The sequence below is a fragment of the Diadema setosum genome, chromosome 9 (assembly GCF_964275005.1).
Source record: "Diadema setosum chromosome 9, eeDiaSeto1, whole genome shotgun sequence".
NCBI lineage: Eukaryota > Metazoa > Echinodermata > Echinoidea > Diadematoida > Diadematidae > Diadema > Diadema setosum.
The window spans coordinates 16,436,910-16,457,403 of NC_092693.1; the positions used below are offsets into that span (position 1 = coordinate 16,436,910).

General features: G+C 38.2%; 2 protein-coding genes across 3 annotated transcripts in view; one reads left to right on the forward strand and one right to left on the reverse strand.

Moving 5' to 3' along the window:
* The first annotated feature begins 2,555 nt into the window (after positions 1 to 2,555).
* LOC140233554 (transcription and mRNA export factor ENY2-like) lies at positions 2,556 to 10,192 on the forward strand. Of its 2 annotated transcripts, XM_072313679.1 has the most exons (5): positions 2,556 to 2,627; positions 5,571 to 5,651; positions 6,196 to 6,266; positions 8,416 to 8,490; positions 9,741 to 10,192. In XM_072313679.1, exons 1-5 carry the CDS (start codon positions 2,620 to 2,622, stop codon positions 9,815 to 9,817), a joined length of 312 nt encoding a protein of 103 aa, XP_072169780.1. In that variant the 5' UTR covers positions 2,556 to 2,619; the 3' UTR covers positions 9,818 to 10,192. The 2 variants fall into 2 exon arrangements, with proteins under 2 accessions (XP_072169780.1, XP_072169779.1); XM_072313678.1 differs by lacking the exon at positions 2,556 to 2,627 and having other exon boundaries at positions 5,542 to 5,651.
* Positions 10,193 to 18,524: 8,332 nt separating this feature from the next.
* Positions 18,525 to 20,494, reverse strand: part of LOC140233508 (protein FAN-like) — a 56,759-nt gene continuing 54,789 nt past the window's right edge. The window contains exon 23 of the mRNA XM_072313627.1: positions 18,525 to 20,120. Coding sequence (XP_072169728.1) covers positions 20,029 to 20,120 — 92 coding nt within the window. The 3' untranslated portion in view covers positions 18,525 to 20,028. The remainder of the gene's footprint in view (positions 20,121 to 20,494) is intronic.

Consider the following 20,494-nt stretch of genomic DNA (forward strand, 5'->3'; position numbering starts at 1 on the left):
TTATTTCATAGAGCCATTGCCTTGAATGATTTTCTGTATAAAATTAAAAGAAAGGACTCCCCAAACTGTTCATTTTGTAACACTGACCCTGAAACCTATGTACATCTTTTTGTTGAATGTCCTCTTGTTAAACCCATCTGGAATGAAACTATAAACTTCATTATTCAGAAAACTCACAAACCGCTAAATGTTTCAACTTTTGAAAAAATGTTCGGTTTTGAACATGATAAATTTATTACTTATTTGTTTCTTTTACTTAAATATTATACTTATGTATGTAAATTTCAAAATAAACCACTAAGCTTCGAAGGATATAAATGCCTTATTATGACCAATAAAGAACTTGAATTTTGTATCGCAAAGAAAAATAATAAGCTCCCTAATCATTTCCGGAAATGGAGATTTGTTTTTTGAATACATATAATGATAATCGTTACGCTGTTCAATTTGTTATTTGTTTGAATTGATGTACCAAGGGACACCACGCGTGGGGGTGTATGGGCTGAGATTCCTTTCAAGTGATATGGGGGGTTTTTTTTCAGTTATATCCAAATGTATTCGAATTAATTATGTCTTGAATATAACTGTTCAGTTCTGTGATAAAATGTGCATATCGAAATCAGTCCCGTGCCCTCCTGTGGGTGTTGTTTAACTGTTCTCTTGGCATTTTATAATTATTTCCTCTTATCAATTGTACGTAACACAAATTTATAATCTATGTTATTTCTGTGTTGTCTACTTTTAATTTTCTTTAAGAATATATATCGTATCATATTTGTTATACATAGATAATATCTTGTATGAGACAAAGTGACTGCTTTTAAAGCACATCTAGAACTATTTGTTATTATGGGTAGTGCTGCCTTTTTTTTTTCTTTTTTTTATATCTCTCTTTTTCCCGATGATTGTTCTTATTTACATGTTCATGTATGTATTGATTTGTTTTTTATTCCAATAAAACACATTAAAAAAAAGATAGATATGACAAAGAAAGGGAGGGAAACAAAACAAGACAATGTCTACATTCAGTTATCTGGAAAGGTCACCAAGGCATGAGGAAGAACTTGACGTTAAATTCTATATAAATTTAGCTTAAAACACAAACTCTTAATTATTAAAAAAAAATACTCATCATTAATTAATTGATTTATTTATTCAAAATCCATATAGCTTGTAAAAATAAGGAACTATTTACTACATAATATACAGAAATAGATATCCATATTCAACATGGATATAGATTATTTGATACTGTATAGAGGCTCGATGATGATTAATCATCATCGAGCCTAGATTGCCATTTATTCTATATTTCATTTCCTTTAATTTTTGTACGAATACATCGTGCAGATGTGCGTAAGGTTTGCCCTCGTGCTATAGTGAGTATGCCCGGTGAATTGTGATGACTATCGCTAATCATCTACCCCCCCCCCCCCCCCACCGGGACGGATACTTACGCCCGTGTCTGCATGCAGTAACAACTTTTTCTTTATACTCCTATTGATAACCTACTAGATGGAGCAGTCAAATCAGTTATACATGTCTTTCTGTAATTATTCACATTGGAATATGCCAGCCTGAACTATAAACTAATTGAGATTACCAAATTTAAATATTCTAAAGAGAATGGAAAACGCCACTAAACACAAAACAGCATTTGACTTTGGTTCTCGACCCCCCCCCCCCCACCATCGTCTTACGAAGTCGCAAAAACTATACTATAGGGCTCACACCCGTAAATACAAGGGAATGCCCCAGGCCCCTTCACAAATTCGTACCAAAGATACCAAAATAAATGAAGAAAAAAATTGATTAAAAATCAATGATGTAGTTTGGCAAAAAACTGAATAGCTGTAGATATTGAGTATGAATTCCTCTACAAATTACATTTTGGTTGGAAGATGAAAGCTTTTCTGGTGGAATTTGAGGGGACTATATTTCATTGGGTACGTGTACGGAAAATGGGTGATTTTTTGAGTGATAAGAACTCGTAGTCTGGCTTTGCGGACCCCTGGACAGAATTTGAACTGAATTATCCACCTTGAGAATTTGATGGATGAAAGGGTATATCTAACTTATCCAGGTTAGTGAAGCTGAAACACTTCATTTTTCCCAGCTGTTTTACAGAATTTTTTGAAATTTGATTTTTAACACACATCCCTATGGGGAAATATTTATGGGTGTGAGCCCTATAAGTACTCAGTGGCAGATTCAAGGGGAGCGCAACGGGAGCCCCACCCCACCTTTATTTCTTATTAAAACAAAAGAAATAAAAAGAAAAATTGGGGGCGAGTGCGCCCCCTTTAATTTCATAAAGGCACCCCCTCCCCCCTCCCTTTACGAAATTCTTGGATCGCCCCCTGGTGACTAGTATTGTTTTTGTTGAATCCATCTTCGCGCTATAAGTGCAGTGTGTAGACCTACCTCGCTTCGATCTTTATGCATTTATTATGTTTTTAAAGCCACCGTACTCGACTCCCTGATCCGAGCTCCGTACATTCATTGCATTGAATGCCTAGATCGCAAATACTAGCTCGTTCGGATCGACTCAACTCAAGCTCCAGCCGCACCACCTTGCTTCAGTGCCTAAACGACAAAAAGGTTCCGTTCTACCCGACTATGGCAGAGTGAGTTCCTCTACTTCTAATTTTAGTATTGGCAAAGTAAACAGTGAACGATAAAACGTTGGTTCTAATTCATCGGTTTCCTCAGTCTGTATAAACTAAGTCCAAAAAAAGAGACGCGACATCCGAAAGGGTAACGGGTAGTCATGCACAGTGTCTGTGGCACAGTTTTGTGTGAATCTGCTCTGCCGGCGCCCAACATACCCCAACTTGTGCGGCCGTAACCCTGGGGCGCTGTACCTAAACGTGTTGGGGTCGCTGTAACTGTGCGACCAGCCCCAACGCTACGCGTTTGTGTACAAGGGGCGCTCCAGCTCCGGGGTTTAATAGGGTCGCCGGTGTGTTGCCACTTGTCATTTAAATTTTAATCATCATCATCTTCTTCTTCTGATTAAGTCTAGCTGGTCTACTTCCTTCAATAGGCTGTTATCTATAGATTCTAACTAGTGCAGTGGTAGCAGTTTCTATTATGTAAATAAGGCACTTCTATAAAGTAAATTTAGTGGCCTACTGCTAGTGCTACATAAATTTATAACTTTCTACTGTGTACATTCTTGTCTAACGTTAGTATCAAATTTACAGGGATTCAATGGATTGTACAGTTTCAGTTGAAATGGGGCATCAGGTTTCCAACGTTTTTGATAATGATTTTTTTTTTTAAATATAGTCTAGATCTATATTCATGATATTATATTTTTATATATAGGAACTAGTAGGGTAAGGGCACCGGTATTCGGTCACTTATCACTAGTCACCAGCCAGTAAGTTCAACTCTCACAACACACGCAAATCACACTAATTCACATACTTGCACACTCATTCACAACAGGAAACTCCCTTAGCCCCCTCCAAAAATCCATCCAAAATCCCAAATTTTACCGTCAAAAGTGCAGAATCGGCGCTGCTTTCCAAAAGCGCGCGCGGATAAGGCCCAGTTGTAAGAGTACGGGTCGCCGAAAAAGCGCTAAAAATCGAGAAATACGCCGTTCTCTCGCGGGATTTTTCGCTTATCGCAAGCTTGGAGTGTAATGGTATCCTCAAAAACGCAAAAGAAAAACAAAATGTCCGTACGTGCCGATACAGTGTCCCAATGTACAAGGGTTGAATGTAAGTGCCGAGGCCCCAGTATTCGGTCACCAACGGTCGCCGCAACTTCCCCCGATGCAATTTTGCGCCAACAAGGTAGCGCGCGCGCACGTTTTTCAGCTGCCTTGAACACGCATTAACTTTGAACGCGCACATCGCGTGACCGAATACTGGAGCCGATGACTGTATACTGGGGAATTTTCAAGGTGAAATATTTCGCGATTTTGTGCAATTCTGTGAGATATTTAACGAAATGAAAGTTGAGATTTAAGAAATTTGATATATTTCACAGACATTGCTGTAGATATGATGTATATATGTATTATTTTAGTTTGAAAAATATTGCAAAAAAGCTTAAGTGACCGAATACTGGGGATGTTACCCTAGGTCTGGCTATAGTCCGACCAGACGCTGTTATTACGCTGTGCGAAACAAGTACGTATCTACGTACAGTGACTGGGCTGTGTATAGTTAGTCTGGCTATATTACAGATATGATAAACATTTTATAAAATATGAAAGGGCATAAAAAATAATTCAAAGTTGATTTGGTGAAATTAAAATTGGGGCATAAATTGTTTGTGAAATAGGCCCCACCACTGCTGCCTGTCCGTTTGTGGTGGCTTGCCTGTTTAACTCATGAATTCAGCCCCACCATGTGGCGTTCAGCGATACCTGTAGTGCTGTACATGACATATTTGGTACATACGTCGGTGGGGCTTTCTTCCACAGTATATTAATACTTGTGAATGCGGCCCCACTAAACGGTGTTTATACGCGAGATTGATACAGCGGTGGGGCCGATTTCAACAACATTACATAGCATCTTTCGTCCTTCCTTTCTCCTGTTCTTTCCTTTGTCCTTTCTTTTCTTTCTCCCTTTTACTCTTGGAAAGACTTCCTTGACTAATTTAACCATTAGTACAACCCTAACCTATCCCTAAACCTAACCCTAACCCTCAATGGCCTAAACCTAACCTAACCTTGCTTGCTATTATACAACGCATGGATGCACGTGCACTGTGGTGGGGCCGATTACACAATTTTGCCAAAATTGGTTTTGAAATGGCTGAGATATCCAAAACAAAGCGATCCTAATAAAAGGTGGGACCCACCTTTTATTTAGTTATTGCTGGTTTTGTTTTACTTTTTGGATATCTCGTCCATTTCATAACCAATTTTCCTCAAATAAACTATGGTAGTATTGATTCCTATTCCGTAGTATTCAAATGGTAAGCTCTGTAGTAAACATTTCATCAGGTGGTTTCTGTAAAGTATCTTACAAACACTTAAAAGCAGAATTCTAATCTCAACCAATACCATTCTGTTAAAACTTATGGTTCATTAGTAGAAATCTAGTATTGTAGCGCCTTGTAAATTTACTTTCGTATTCATGCAATATCTTGAATTCTACTCAACCAAATTGCACCAAAATCACAGAAAAAACTTAACTTATTCCAATCACTCCCTTAAATTTGAACCAGATCAGTTCACAGGAAGTGCTGATATTGACGTCAACTTTCATGTTGACATAAATTGTTGTCACTCATAAAGATGACAAACTCTTCAGGAGCAATCATCTGCATGGACAATTCGCAACTGAGGTAAAATGTACTTGTAGAAATATTTCATGTTTTGTAACTCATCTGCTGTTTATGAGGAGCATCACTATAAAAGTAAAAGGATTACATTGTACATTTACTTCTCAGTGCAAAGCACAGCATCTGGCTATGACGACCATTACCAAAAGGTTCATGTGCCAAAACATGGCCAAAAGTCAAAATCATCAAAAACAAAGTTTGATAGAAAAGGGCAATTAAATTTCACATTTGATGACATTTTATTCCTTTATTTTCCGTAGCTATGGAGACCGGAAGCTCAAAGATGCTCAGATGAGAGCCAACATCAACCAGAAACTCGTGGAGTCGGGAGAAAAAGAGAGGTAAGAAGATATGGCAATTATGGAGATAATCCATTTTCAGGTACATGTGCTGTCATATTTGTAAACTGGCTATGATTGATCATGATGATGATCCACAGCATTTGTATGGCGCCATATATCTGTTCAAGAAACATTCAAAGGTGCCCAAAAATGTTAGCTGGGAAACCTTGTGAAGGCTAGGTATTGAATGTGAGTACATTTTGAAGGTTATCCCAATTCCAGTGAGCGTCCTTAGTGGAGAAATACAATGTATGTAGTGGCAGGTCTTAGATTGAGCTAAAGCTTGCCATTAAAAAAAAAAATATATATACACATACTTTATGAAATGCCTATGAATGGAAGCTCTCATCCATGTTCACGTAGGCTGATAATTAGTAGAACATAAAATGGAATAAACTGAAATAGAACTACAAAATGTAAAAATATTAAGATGAAAAATTGCTTAATGAGTGTATGTTCTGCTTCATCTCTTGTCAGTTGACCTTTTTAGTTTTATGGCATGTTTGGTAATGCTTCTTTCCCATGGTTCTTGAATATCGTGCAGGTTAAAGGAGCTGCTTAGAAACAAACTGATTGAATGTGGCTGGAGAGATGAGCTCAAAGCACATTGTAAAGGTGGGTGATATGTCATAGTATCCCAATACCTGTGGGTAGCCAGTTACCCTTTAATAGGTAACTTTATTTTAACTTCCTCGTCAGCATTCACTGATCTATCCAAACTTGGTCTAGTTGTCGAGTAAACTAGCCCACCCAGGTGTAGCAATGGTGCCTCGGTCCAACAGGAAGGCATCATTAACACAATAGGGATTTCCAATAAGGGAGAATCTCTATTCATTGGCAGTACGTTTCTAGACATCCATGCCAACTGGCAAAGAAAGCATTACACTGTATCTACCAATCGCCGAACAAAGCAAAGTAAGGGTAAGCAGTAACCCAATTGGATGTACATAACATTCCAAATTGATACCTCCAGTGCATACAGCACTTATCAGGGCGGATCCAAGAATTCTGTGAAGGGGGAGGGGCGCCATAGATGGCTTCTTTAAAAATCAAAAAGGGCTGCCTGCGCCCCATTTCATTTTTTTTCTATTTATAACTTTTGTTTTAACAAAAAATTAAGGGAGGCGCATGCCTGGGGCACCCCCCCCCCCAATCCGCCACTGCTTATTAGTGTAGATCACTGACCGTCAACGACATGCGCAGATTTGTCAACATGGAACAAAGTGTAGGTCCCATGAATGCCACATGACTTTTAGAAGTTGATTCTCCACTTTTCAGTGCTCAATCTAAGTCAATGACTTTGTTTGCTGACATTGTGTATTGACACAATAAATCCAGGTCTCCCACTTAAATCTGGAAGTAGAAAAGCTTAATAATATTTGCCCTATTCTGATCAAAACAAATGGGCAAGTTGTGTAAAAGTATTGTCTCAGGCCCTTGACTAGAATAACCATCAAGTTATGCCAATAGAACATCATGCTGATGATATTTTGATACAAAGTTGTGTTTGTCAGATGTTACACAAAGTTGCACTGATTTGTTGCTTCCATGTCACTGCTGGCATTCAAAACATCTGGGCCCCATATCATAAAAAATTGATATGATCATAGCAACTCTTGCTGGAATGGCAATTGTCATGGCAACAACAAGAATCCAGCTTCCTTAATGACCGTTGCTATTGGAAGTTGTCATTCCAACAAGAGTTGTTATCCTAACATCTTTTATGAAATAGGGCTGTGGCCTTTAGTATTCATCCAACAAACAATAAGCCAGTTCGGCGTTTCCACTTTGAGCATGAGCAGAAAAAGGTCATCTGTACCGGCAGAGCATGTTGGTTTTTTATTCACTGAGATAAGCATCTGTGATGTAATGATTATTCAAGTGATCATTATGAGTGGTGCTTGCCAGCACATCCACCTGACAGCAAAAGTGGCATTTGACAATATCAATAGAAAAAGATTGTTCATACATTCAATGTAAAATAATGAAATGGATGCTTTCCAAAGTGCTAATTGATGGATCATTCTGGTCACCTGGTCTACGCAAGTTCATTCTTTGTTTGAACTTGACTGATGAATTCCATAAATTGTTACGTCGGGTAAGCTGAAATACCTTCTCTCGCTTGAAAACTCGTGGAGTGCCTAATCAACTGAGAAAGAAGAAAGGTCATTTGTACCGATGTGCCCATGAGCTAACCCCGAACTGGCTTATTCAGGAAGTTCCTGTGCAATGGAATGGGAAGAGGAGATGCCAGTGCCTCATATATAATGAAAAGTATAAAATGGGTATAAAAACCCAGTTCAAGGATGTAGCTAATCAGAAAAAAATGAGTGCACAATTGGGCAAAACATGTGCTGCAAAAAAGCATACCTGCATGCTCACAGATGTGGCAGTATACTGAATACATTAGCAGCACACCCTTAGCTACAGGTGCTTACTTGATTGTTTATTTATTTTATACAATTTCTAAGTTTCTAAGGTTTTTTTTTTTTGACATCTATGCTTTTTGAGCAAGTTCTACATGTAGCTGACAAGTATTCACCCATAAAGGTAAAAGAAAAATAGTTCATGAACCCATTTCATACAATAGATAATGCACAAGTTTACGTTTGTGATGTTATTGGAGATGCAGCTCACTCTCAGGTATTCACATTGTCGTGGATGTTTCACCATTTGAAATACCCTTGAGTGTGCTGCATCTCCACTAGCGTTGTCTACCTGCGTATTATTTGTATATTAATCTCTCCTCCTCTCCTGTTCACAGAGGTTGTGAGGAGGAAGGGCCTGGAGCACGTAACAGTGGACGACTTGGTGGCAGAGATCACTCCAAAAGGGAGAGGTAAGCCAACACGGAGTGTAGACATCACATACGGCAGCAACATTTTTTGGCATGGGGCACTTTTCTGATAATTTCCACATAATCTCATCATGTCTGTATTCCAAGGAAGTCTGCTACTCATTTTGAGGATAGGATGAATTAATACTACAGCTTCAATGTTTTCCTGTAAAATTTTAGAATTTTAATGATATCCTCATGTGGAAATCAGCATTCTGAAAAATATATTTCTGGAAAATATATTTTTCCCAAACTGCCTGTGAACAAGAAATGATTTGAATGTAAGTCTACACTGCACATTAAATTTTGTTAATCCTTCAGAAATTGTTATGTGAATAGTAGCAGTGCTGAATGATAGAGAACAGGCAATATTGTGTCCACGACTCCCAAGTATTTACAATTTATTGCTGTGTTGCATGAAGGTTTGGTGAAGTAAATGAGGGAGAAAAGTTTGCAGTGACACCATTTGTATGTAGTCCTTATCTGGATCATTACTTGACAGAAGAAGAACCTAGAAAGAGTAGAATTTAAGAGGGAAGCGACATATGGGGGTTGTAAGGAGGGCAAAAAGTGAAGAGTGGGGGACAGTAATGGACTGGAAGTTGAAGTTGCCCTAGTGGAGATGGTAGAGAAGGGAACAGAGAGAGTGGTAAGGAAGAATAGAGTGAAAATCAAGTAAGATGTTTGGACATCGTTGGGAGGAGAAAGATGAAGAAGGAAGTCGGCGAACGTTCTTCTCTTTGGTTTCATGAATCTTCACTTCTCTCTCCTATCTCCATTATTTCCAACCTTCAACTCCTCCCTCTTCCCCTTCCCTTCTATTTCATCTTTCTCCTCCCAACAATGTCTGAATATCTTACTTGATTTTCACTCTATTCTTCCTTACCACTCTCTCTGTTCCCTTCTCTACCATCTCCACTAGTGCAACTTCAAGTTCCAGTCCATTACTGTCCCCCAGTCTTCACTTTTTGCCCTCCTTACAACCCCCATTTGTCGCTTCCCTCTTCAATTCTCCTCTTTCTAGGCTCTTCTTCTGTCAAGTAATGATCCGGATAAGGACTACATACACATGGTGTCACTTCAAAACCTTTCTCCCTAATTTATTGCTGTATTGCTCAGTATTTACCCCCCCCCCCCCAAAAAAAAAAAAAAACCAAAAAAAAAACCAAAACAAAAAAAAAAAAAAAAAAAACAAACAAACAAACAAAAAACCAAGATTATCCCCCTGTTTTTCTGCCTGTATCTCACCTCAGAGCTGGTGCCGGATGAGGTCAAGAGAGAGCTGCTCCATCGCATCCGTGCATTCCTTACCCAGCAGGCAAACATTTGATGCCGGTATGCGCACCGGGTCGCTGCGCTGCTGGCCACTACCAAAGGACTCTGGACCAGCCCCCATGGGCTTAGCAGGAAGACACACTCATCAATGGAAATATCTCAGATGTGACTGAGAAGTTTGATATGAACCATGGGAAGCATGGAATACCAGAGTGAAGTTTAAAAGTGTAGTGAATTCACTACGTACACTAGTTTGAATTCATGGCACTTTCATCCCTTTTTGTCGTGTGCAAATATTGCTTTTCATTAGGAGACAAAATCAGAAGATTAAAATGGCATGCCCTAATTTGGTGCAGAAGCTGTTCATTGACATTTTACACAATGAACAAATGTCTGTGTATGGAGTGACAAAAATGCCATTTGAATGCTGTAACTGCATTTTTCTATGATGCTTTCTTTGTTCTAATACGGACTCAGAGGATTGGACTGTTGGTTGAGCATATCATTATTAAAGAGCCAAAGACTTTTTAGATTACCATTGGAGGTCGCACTCCACCCGTTTATGTTTGGAACAAACAATCTCATCTTGGAACCCCCGACTGCCCACTGAACGATTTTAGTTATTATGTGTACTGGGTTCAGTATTCCCATTTATATTCCCTGGAAATACAGTAGTCTCCGCTTTTAAAACCCCAGGCAGATAATAGCTCAATTTCACAGAAAGCTGTGATGATAGTAACTCTTTCTGCAATGGAAAGTGTCATGGTAATGATAAGAATCCCCCTTCCTTGGTGACTGTGCTACAGGCAGTTGTCATTCTAGCCAGAGTTGCTGTCGTGTCATCTTGGAGATATTGTGTATGGGTAGGGGGCTAGAATTTGTGCAGAAATTTTGATAGCAACTCTGGCATAAGTGAGCATTTCGTATCACCTTGATGTGAAGGACATTCAAGCGAAGAGGTACTCTGTAGAGATGAGTAAAAGTGAACAGATTTCAGGTATAAGTATAATGGTAGATAAACCTTGTTCCTTGCTAACTCACAAGATTGATACATGTATCATGATTATAGCTTTTAATAGTGATTGAAGCAAGAAGAGACCGATTCCATCTGTAGTTTATGTAAATTAGAGACAAGCCCTGTTAAAACACCGAGCTGATGCAATCAGATTTCATTACGGTGAGAAGATTTTTCTTTTTTTCTTTTTTTTTTTTCTGGTAGAGATTGTCATTAACACTTTTCTATGGCACAACTCACGTTATATATTGAGGTCATGTAGGAAACACATAAGATTATTATAGTATAAGAAGATTTCGTAACTATAATATAATAATTATGATAGTTGTTATTTCCCTCGTTTGCATTGTGTTTTGCAAGAATGAAGGAAAGGGGGTGGGGGAGATCTACTTTCCAAATCATGCTACGAATCAACAAGGATCCACAACCAAGTGCACGTCATGTACACATTACACACAGCAACCATCTAGCAAATGCCACATGCTTATCACTCATGAATCTAGAGAGGTATTTTTATAATACCTGTGGTCTGGAAAAAAAACAAAAACATTGTGTGCTAAAATTCTTTGACTTTGCTCACTTTTGTTCAATTTTTCCTCAATTTTGAATGTGTGCATAGAGTACATATTTTTTTTTTTCTTCTTCACTCCGTCTGAAGAGGCTAACTCTGTGCATTGAGCTTTCTTGCTGGTTGAGATGGCGTCGTATCAACTGTCTATGGAGTTCATTCCATTTTACGAATTAAGCTTGACCATACTTTTATATGACTAAAGAATTGCCTATGAGGTGGTAAGTGAAGACAGATATTTTGCTATCCATCGTAGACATCAATTTGGAAATACAAATTTGGTTTGTTAATTAAAGCCACTGTCTACCATTGGGACCAGTAATTAAAAAAAAAAAAAAATGTTAGAGTTATCACATTTGATGCAAATGTATAGCTCAGTTGTATCATAAAACATCCTATCATATTTTTATATTCATACATTAATTTTGCAGTAAATCCAGGAGATGTCACTGATTTTTTTTTTTTTTTCAATAAACCATAATTGTGGATCCAGTTGTTTATTCCAAAAATATTTTTTGTAAAACTATTGTTCACATTTTGTATATTAAACAATACTTAATATTGATTAAACTGATTAACATTTCTAAATTGGTTGTTTCTACCTCTTACACGCATTTTAGAACTACTTTGAAGCACAACCTTAATAGTGGCTTGAAGTCAGTTAATGCAAATTTTGACACCCAGAAACCCAGCTGTAATTGAAATGTCATGACTTCATTCAATTCTGCATGCAGGAGTTATGGAACAAAACCAAAAATGATATTTCTTCGTTTTTAAGAAATTCCTGATAAATAACAGAGCTGGCGTAGCACTTGCTGTTTGAAAGTTCAGAAGGTGGCAGATTTCTTTTGTATTCAAGTCCCGGGTTTTCACTTAACAGTGAAGAAAACATAGCAGAGTGGATTACCTCATGATAGCAACCCTGTGTATTGATTATAGTTCATACTTGATTAAGAAGAAGAGAATGATTCAATAGAAAGGTTGAAGCAGGAGGTGTGTGCCAACACTTGATTATCATACTTGACAAAAGATCTTTGTAAAAGCTGAAGTTAAGCATTGGTGAAACTGTGAGCTGAAAAGGATTAAAATTATATATGTACGATGACATTTGTGTGGATTTATGTCACTCAATATCTGTTTCTGTTTTAATGGCATGATATTCTTTCATTACCCGACACCTGTGGTTGAAAACCGTGCAAGTGTTAACTTTAACTTGATGCGAGACCCCTTCGTGGAGTCTGATTCTTAGCCTTTTGACAAGGCCTCATGGCTGAAGATTGCGACTAACTCACCACACCGAGCACTGCGAGAAATGGGTGAACGCAAGACCGAGTGGCGCAGGCGCGAGGCCTTTTGAAACCTAGGTTTTTTCCCTAACGCCTCCTGACGAAGGCGAATACATTCATGAGTCAGATCACAGTTGGTATGCTAATAAGGACATGTCAACGCTGCGCTGGCAATGCAGGCAGCTACGGGTGAGCGAACTGCCGACATGCATACCTATGCGTATTTATTAGATGCTACGGCGTGGTGAGCAATGCGGTCGCTTATTGGCTGCTACCCTTTTTGGTAGGAGAATCGGCAAGAAACAAAGCTCAAGTTAAGAAATTCATGTCCGGTTTCAAAAGGCCTCGCGGCTGCGCCGCTCGGTCTCGCATTCACCCGTTCTCTCGCAGTTAGTCTCTTTTTCAGCCATGAGGCCTTGCCAAAAGGCTATCTGATTCTCAGCTCAGTGTGTTTTTGGCTTCCTTTCCTTTTCTCATGTCAATATAATCAAGTGATTTTTTTTTCCCCATTGTTCATTACTTTTGGCTAATTTGATATCAGCGGTAAATGTTAATGTTATCTGCATGTTTCTGTCGGCGCAATTACCCTTCATTGACTTGACAAACTTTCTTACCAAGTTTGACCTTCAACAGAGGCATTACAAACTAAGTAAGGACTTCACTGATGAAATACTCTTGTTATTGTATGCTGTTTTCCCACTACCCTGTTTTGTTGATAATGTACATGTGTAAATTTTGTGTTAATAAATTGGTCTTAATATGACAATTCAATTTTTGCATGAAAACAATTTTTTTTCAAAATATTTTACTTGTACATGTATACTGTCTGCAAATCTTTGAGTCTCACCCTCATGTTTTGTCGTGATTCAGTCTACGTCATTGATAAACTCACAAACATCAGGACTGATAAAATTAAAAAAAAAATCTTTTAACTCATGAGGAAAAATGAGAGGACAAAATGACCCCTGAAATCAACCAAGAGCATTTAAATTGGATTGTTATGGAGTTTCATATAGCTGAGCACTTCACTTTGTTGAAGGGTGAAGTTTGCCTGTAGCTGAGAAGTGCCCTGGCCTGCGCTTCATTCCCTGCCAATATATTGTATACCCCGTAGTTTGACATACAGTTACCTGTACATACATACACACACACATACATACATACTAAACTTAAAATTGAATCTCCTGTACATGTTCAAGTTGTAGGTGGTGGTGATGGTCAAAATTGAATGTACTCTAAAAATTACTGTAAATGAAAAAAATGGCGTTGCTGCCAGCATTCTCATCATTTTGCACCTGTGGTACACACAAAAGGAGCTGTTGTAGCTGAGTAGGTAAGACCTTGGATTATCAATCACAAGGTCCCTGGTTCAAGTCCCCGGGCAGCAGCAGTTGTGTGCCCCTAGGCAAGGCTTTAATGTTCACTGCCAAGTCCTTTGGAGGGAACTTCAAGCCATCATTACCATGGTTGCTCGCCTATAAACATTCAATGCTTCCTTGGCAGTCATGTATAAAAACAAAATTCATCCTTTTGTAATCACAATAATATCAAATATATTATTGTTTCATTGACAGTTGCATAACAACTACTGTAAAAGTGGATATTTTCGCGCGACTCATTTTTCGCGCTTGGCCAGGTGAGAAGAGTTTCGCGTGTTTTTATTCCGCAAAATCAAAACGTCAAGTACGGGAACATACTGCAAGCAAAAATATTTGCGTGCTTTTTCGCACTAGTTTCTGGTTACGAAATGCACGAAAATTTAAACACCGCGAAAATTTCCACTTTTACAGTATAACCCCTCCCTCTTGCGATCACCAGAAGTATGCACTTACAATACATGTAAGGCCTACAATGTACCAGAATAATTTGAAAAATGATGCAACTAAAATCCCAGAAATACATTGATTCCTAGGTAATGTGTATCATGTATCAAGATGACACAGAGTCTTTACCACTAGGGGACCCAAAACCCAAGAGACACACCAAATTGCAGGAGAGTGACACACACTCAAAATCAAGCATCATTACAAACATAATAAGTGTTAGAAGAGGAATAATATATTTGCATACAGCATCTATTTATGTGACCCTTGTACTCATTAATTGTAAAAGGAATGGAATGCCATCTAAACCATTTATAATTCTGAAAAGTAAAAACCAAAGATTTAACAAACATACAGTACATGTACATGTATTAAGTAAATCTCAAATTTACAATGAAGAAAACTAAAAATCGTTGATGAAAAGGAATTATACATGTACAATGTAGCACAATCACAAGCATATGAGAGATGTCGTTGTAACCAAATCAGGGCTGCCAACACTGGATACTAGTTGAGAGTGAGACTCCCATAGGCCAATGCTATAATTTAGGAGTCAAAATGAGTGAGAATCAATAGAAATGCATGCAAATGAAATAAAGTTTTAGAGTAAGAAAGGACCGAAATGCGTGAGAGTTGGCAGCCCTGCATTTACACAATGTGTACATTACTGTATCTTCTCGTCGAGAATCAACCACTCATTGCACATTATAAAATCTTTCACCCACCATGACCAGAAGCAAAAAAGAAAGAAAAAAAAAAGAAAAGAAAAAAGAAAACGGGAAGTCAAATCATATTTGCGTAGTAGACAAGTACACAAATCTGCATAGGTAATTTATAGAGTAGAATTTCATAGCAGGGACATGGCCAACCAAGCATTACAAAAGTGTGCTATTGGTCCCTTGAGTGTACAATTTGTACAAATATGCTGATTTCCCATCTTAACACTTTCACATGCACTTGTTATGCCTCCAGGCTGGCCATTCTGATAATTTTGTCTTATTCTTTTTGTCTTCTTTTTTTTTTTTTTTTTTTGAGAGGGGGGGGGGGGGTTTAACTGTTTTGGGGTAGTAGCATAGTGCAAACAAAACATGTAAAGTATATTATTATTGGCACTCTGTACATAACCATACACCTCAGTATAGAACCATTCCCCTCTGTAATCAGGATTTGTTGTAATTGTCTTTCACTATCAGCTGCTCTGAGAATTAAACACTTAAAAGAAGGGGGCGTCTTGCCTCCTGTTCATCCTGCACATCATTTGTATAAAGACTTTCTGCAGAGAAGACTGGGAAGCTATAACTTCGGGCTGCAAACCACAGTGCAGCTACCAATTCCGATGATGAGAGTTGTTGCTCGCATAACCGTGTGTACACAATCTCCCCATGAGATACGCAATCGTCTATGACAAGTGGTTGTCTAAACTCTGCATGGATCTACAAATCGGCATTTCAGCTACATCACAGTGAACATTATTCTTGGTTTCCTCTACGTTTTCTCTGCTTTGGCATGTGAGAACTAGGGAAAGGTTGAAAGGTAGGAAGTATTTTTTCCCCAGCACAGAGACTCCAACCCAAAGCACCTTCTGATCTGGAGATTCTCCCGCCTGAAACCCCTAGCAAACGGGAGACTCAAACTTGATGTGCGCGAGGCGTGAATTTCCTTGTGGCCTGGGTCCAGGGCCCGCTTAAGGGCCCTGGAAGCTTTAACACATTTAGGGTTCTAGATGCTCTCTGCTGCTACCTAAGGCTTATTTTTCAACATACGGTGGAATTAAGTAAGAAATAAATTTCAAGCGGGAGACACAGAGCCAGGGCGGGAGAAATTAAATCTCAAGCGAGAGAATGGGAGATTTTGCAAAAATGGGGTTTCGGCGGGAGATCTCCCTTCGAAAGCGGGAGAGTTGGAGTCTCTGCCAGCACCCCTCCGACTCGATAGTTGGTCATTCTCTGCTAAAAGCTCAATGATTAGTTAATATATCACCAACTCTCATGCAAAACATGCCTGCACAATTTTGGCCCCACTGCATTTGTTCACGTTTGCCACTTTGGAGCAAACCATTGATCAACATGGCTATAGAAAAATCAAGGTATTTTCAACATAATTCAAATCAATAGTGGCATATTGTGGATGGACTAGTCCTAAATGAAATACCACACGGGTATAGTCTCCTCAACCTCTACTATATTTACGATATAGTGTAAAGTGACACATCATACCACCACATATGCATCTTTCATGTTATTTGACATTGTCATAACCTTTAGCAGTAAATAATTTTGGCTGTCTTTTGATTAATTTCTGTTTCCCTGAATAATCAACATCTGCATGACGAACCAGAGCACCATAAATTATTCTTGAAAGTTGTATACAGTATATATGCACAAATATATGCGAAGTTTTCAAAAATATAAAGAAAAACTAAAAAGGAACATAACAGAGATATATATTATTGGACAAACACCAGTCAAAAAGAAAGAAACTTAACCAACATTTACAGAATGTAATACAACTTGATAAACACAATCAATCCACAATACACAAACACATACAGATGTAATACAACTAAATACAGGATAACACACAGTTAATCACACTTAAAAGAAAAAGGGAAAACAGTTTCTGCACTATTGCACTGTGTTTGTACAGAATAATGCCACTTGATATTGCCACCACCTAGGAGCTTGTTTTCAAAACATACAAGTGGATCCACATGTATTTTCAAATGATTTAAAGCAACCCCTCCCCCTGGAAAAAAAAATGCAACCAAATATCCAATAGGTGAACCTAATGTGAGAATGGTGAGATCTACCATGCTTCCTTTTTGAAAGCACATATAGAATCTTGGTAAGAACATACATTATCTGATTATCTTTGATAATCCATACACGCAACCTTGGCAAACTAAACACCACCAAAAACACCACCAGAAAAAAAAAAAAAAAAAATCACACAAGCACCAAGGAGTTCTGCCCCATATGCTCATGTAAATTATTGGAAAATATTGCAGTAATTCAAATATATACATACAATCATCAAACTCTGCATGAGTGAAAGTGGGGTATGTTGAATTTGATCAAAGTGATTTTTTTTTTTTTTTTTTTTTACCACACTATGCAAAACATGATGCATTTCATTATAAAATTTAGAAATAAAAGTCAAACTATATTCTGCATTGGTCCAAACAGATTCAACTTCTGAAGAGTTACATGTATAACCTAGTAAGCACTAGAGTGGCATGAATTCCACTGGAAGTGGAAAAGTAGAATCTGGCTAAGAAAAAAAAAAACAACACAAAAATGGTATTAATGCATCATCAGAGAGGCAAGGAAAAGAATGATAAGGTGATCACATTATCAAGAGATGCTAGTAAGCCTGGCTGACGCTGAGATTGGTAAGAAGTAGTTCTGACAAGATTGAAGGCGCAACACCTACATGTACACATATGTATCTCTGAAGGCTTTTGGCAAGTATGACCTCGTAGTTTGTATATGCAATATATGAGATGCATCCATGTGATTTGTTTTTCTCCTGTCCACTTCAATCTACATGAATATGAGAACATAATTATCAGGCAGAGAGAGTGAGAGAGGAATAAATAGATACAAACTAAAATTGATTAGATAATATGTTTGTAAAGAGAGAATCATATCTTAAATTTCATTATGTACGAGTAGCATGGTGAACAAAACGATACCTAAACCCTTGTACTACCATACCTTCCTTCAGTGCTTTTAACAACTACTGAAAATTTTGACATCTTGATGTGAATACAAGATGCGCATACAGGTAAACCCTCAAAGAGATCCCGTAACATGTGTTATAAAATTGATCACTCACAGCTTATGGAACATTGTAGCAATGATTTATGATTATGACAACACAACATTTGTTGACCTTGTGTCTCAAGAAAAAAAGAAAAAAAAAAACTTTAACGAGTAAAATGAAAACAATCTAATACCCAGGAATAACATCTTCTATGCAGCATACAAATAAGATACGTGTAATATGACAGTTAGCATCAATAATTACACGGAAGGGTTAAGTGAGCAACCACTTGTTACGTTGTACTTCATTCATGCAATATAATCAACTGTGGGCCTTGCAATTCATTATCCATGCACCTGATGCATTGGACCGCGCTACTGTGACGGTCATTTACCCATTCGGACTGTATGCAGGCATACTTGCCTTGTACACCTCACAAACCACAACTGTGCAATTCCACACCATATGTTTAACAAATAGATTGAAATCAGATGAACAGACTGATGGAGATTTCATCAAAATTAGGCCCAAAAACAAAGTTGCAGAATATGTATAAAGTTGCACAAATATCAGTGATATTAGTCACACCAACATACTCAAATCAGCAAAAGTGATGATGTAATCTTCTCACAAGTCTCACACTGAAACTGTACCAAAATCTTCACTAAATTTTCCTTTTTGATCGACATGAAAAACCAACATGTATCCTTTGCATCAAACTATGGGTCGCAGTCGCTAAATTACTGGAAAAAATAATGATTTCAAAGATATCTCTGTGTACAAACTAATCGAAAAGTTACAAGGTGATCAGTGAAAACATATGACATCACGTAACATTCTCACTTTATGTTCAAATTTAATGAAACTTCAATTACTGCGTTCCTCTGCCAACTTGAGCAAGGAGTGAAACTGCACATTAAAAGAAATTGAAATGATGAACTCTATCATAGGGCTTCTGCTTTGTCTATTACGCAAGAGTGTCGGACACTAACTCTTTACTACACATGCAACTACAAAGCTCTTGTAACAACGTCACTACTCATTTCAAAGTTGTCTGCCACACTTATTGAAAACATCCCTGAGTTGATTTGAGCTCTCTTTGAGATGTCTGGCATAACTGCAACAATCAGTCAACAGACCTTCAAAATGTGGACCTTGTACGGCTATACACCTGCTGGAATACGTCACTTCTAATCATCACAAGACAGCAAGAAGGGCATTACTGAGACTGTACAATAACTATGGAAACAATGCCCTTTTGCTTCTCATTTGACAATATGAAAATATCTAAATGTGACCATGAATTCTGCCATTATGTGCTTGAGATGAGACCGGCACAATTAACTAAATTAACATACAATAACTTTTACAATATACAATCTCTAATATATCTTGATAAAAACTTCACCAAACCAGCGATAAAGAAGTCAATTGGAGAACAAAATGCAAATGTGTCATGGCCATAGGGCTACATGGTTATACACCGGCATAAATTGTCTTGTTAGACTTAACCAAAATGCACCACAAAAAAAATTCACTTCCTTCACATTATTTGAGTCTGTAAATCACCTCTTTCATATGCACCTATCTTACTCTCTTTTGCCTCCTATTCATCTGTTCATTCTTCTGACGATAAGAACACATCATCACATCACAGAAATGACTGCAGCAGATACAAGCACACAATGCTTGCTAGCTGTATGTGACCCTCCGTTGTCAAGGTGACTTCTTCGTTGCCACGGTGAGGCAATGGGGAGCAAGGCTCGGGGCAGCATCGGGGCGTCGTTAATCATCGCGGGGGAGCGGTCATCACGAACTCTTCCAGACGATGATTTTGGCGTCCTCCCCGGCAGTGATCACCAGGGAGCCATCAGGCGATGCCTGGATGCAGTTCACGGCACCTGAGATGGAACAGGTTGAATTTTAATATGTCACGTGTTCCCCCGTCTCTGCACTGCCAAAAACTTTGTAGATACATTTTCATGCTTCATAGGTGTATATAATGGACCTCCATAGAAATTTCCTTCACCCATGTTGGCAACAGTTAACTCATAGATGGCATTTATCATGATTTTTAAGGGGAGGCAACATTTGTTCTTAGCATTTTTCTCAACTACCATTGAGTGCTTTAATGACAAACTTGCAGAGTATCCGCAAATCCTGCACTCTATGAACTAAATGGAATGTGCATTTAAATAAGATGCAGTCGTTTCAATGAGACTTCATTTTCTCATTAAAAGCCATGCTCATACTTTCAGAAGTTAAGGTTATTACC

Excerpts from the sequence above, each read along its gene's own strand:
- LOC140233554 (XM_072313678.1), top strand. The coding sequence starts at position 5,542 with ATGACATTTTATTCCTTTATTTTCCGTAGCTATGGAGACCGGAAGCTC. Across the intron at positions 6,267-8,415 it reads GCTCAAAGCACATTGTAAAG|AGGTTGTGAGGAGGAAGGGC; the intron begins GTGGGTGATATG and ends TCCTGTTCACAG. Across the intron at positions 8,491-9,740 it reads GATCACTCCAAAAGGGAGAG|AGCTGGTGCCGGATGAGGTC; the intron begins GTAAGCCAACAC and ends ATCTCACCTCAG.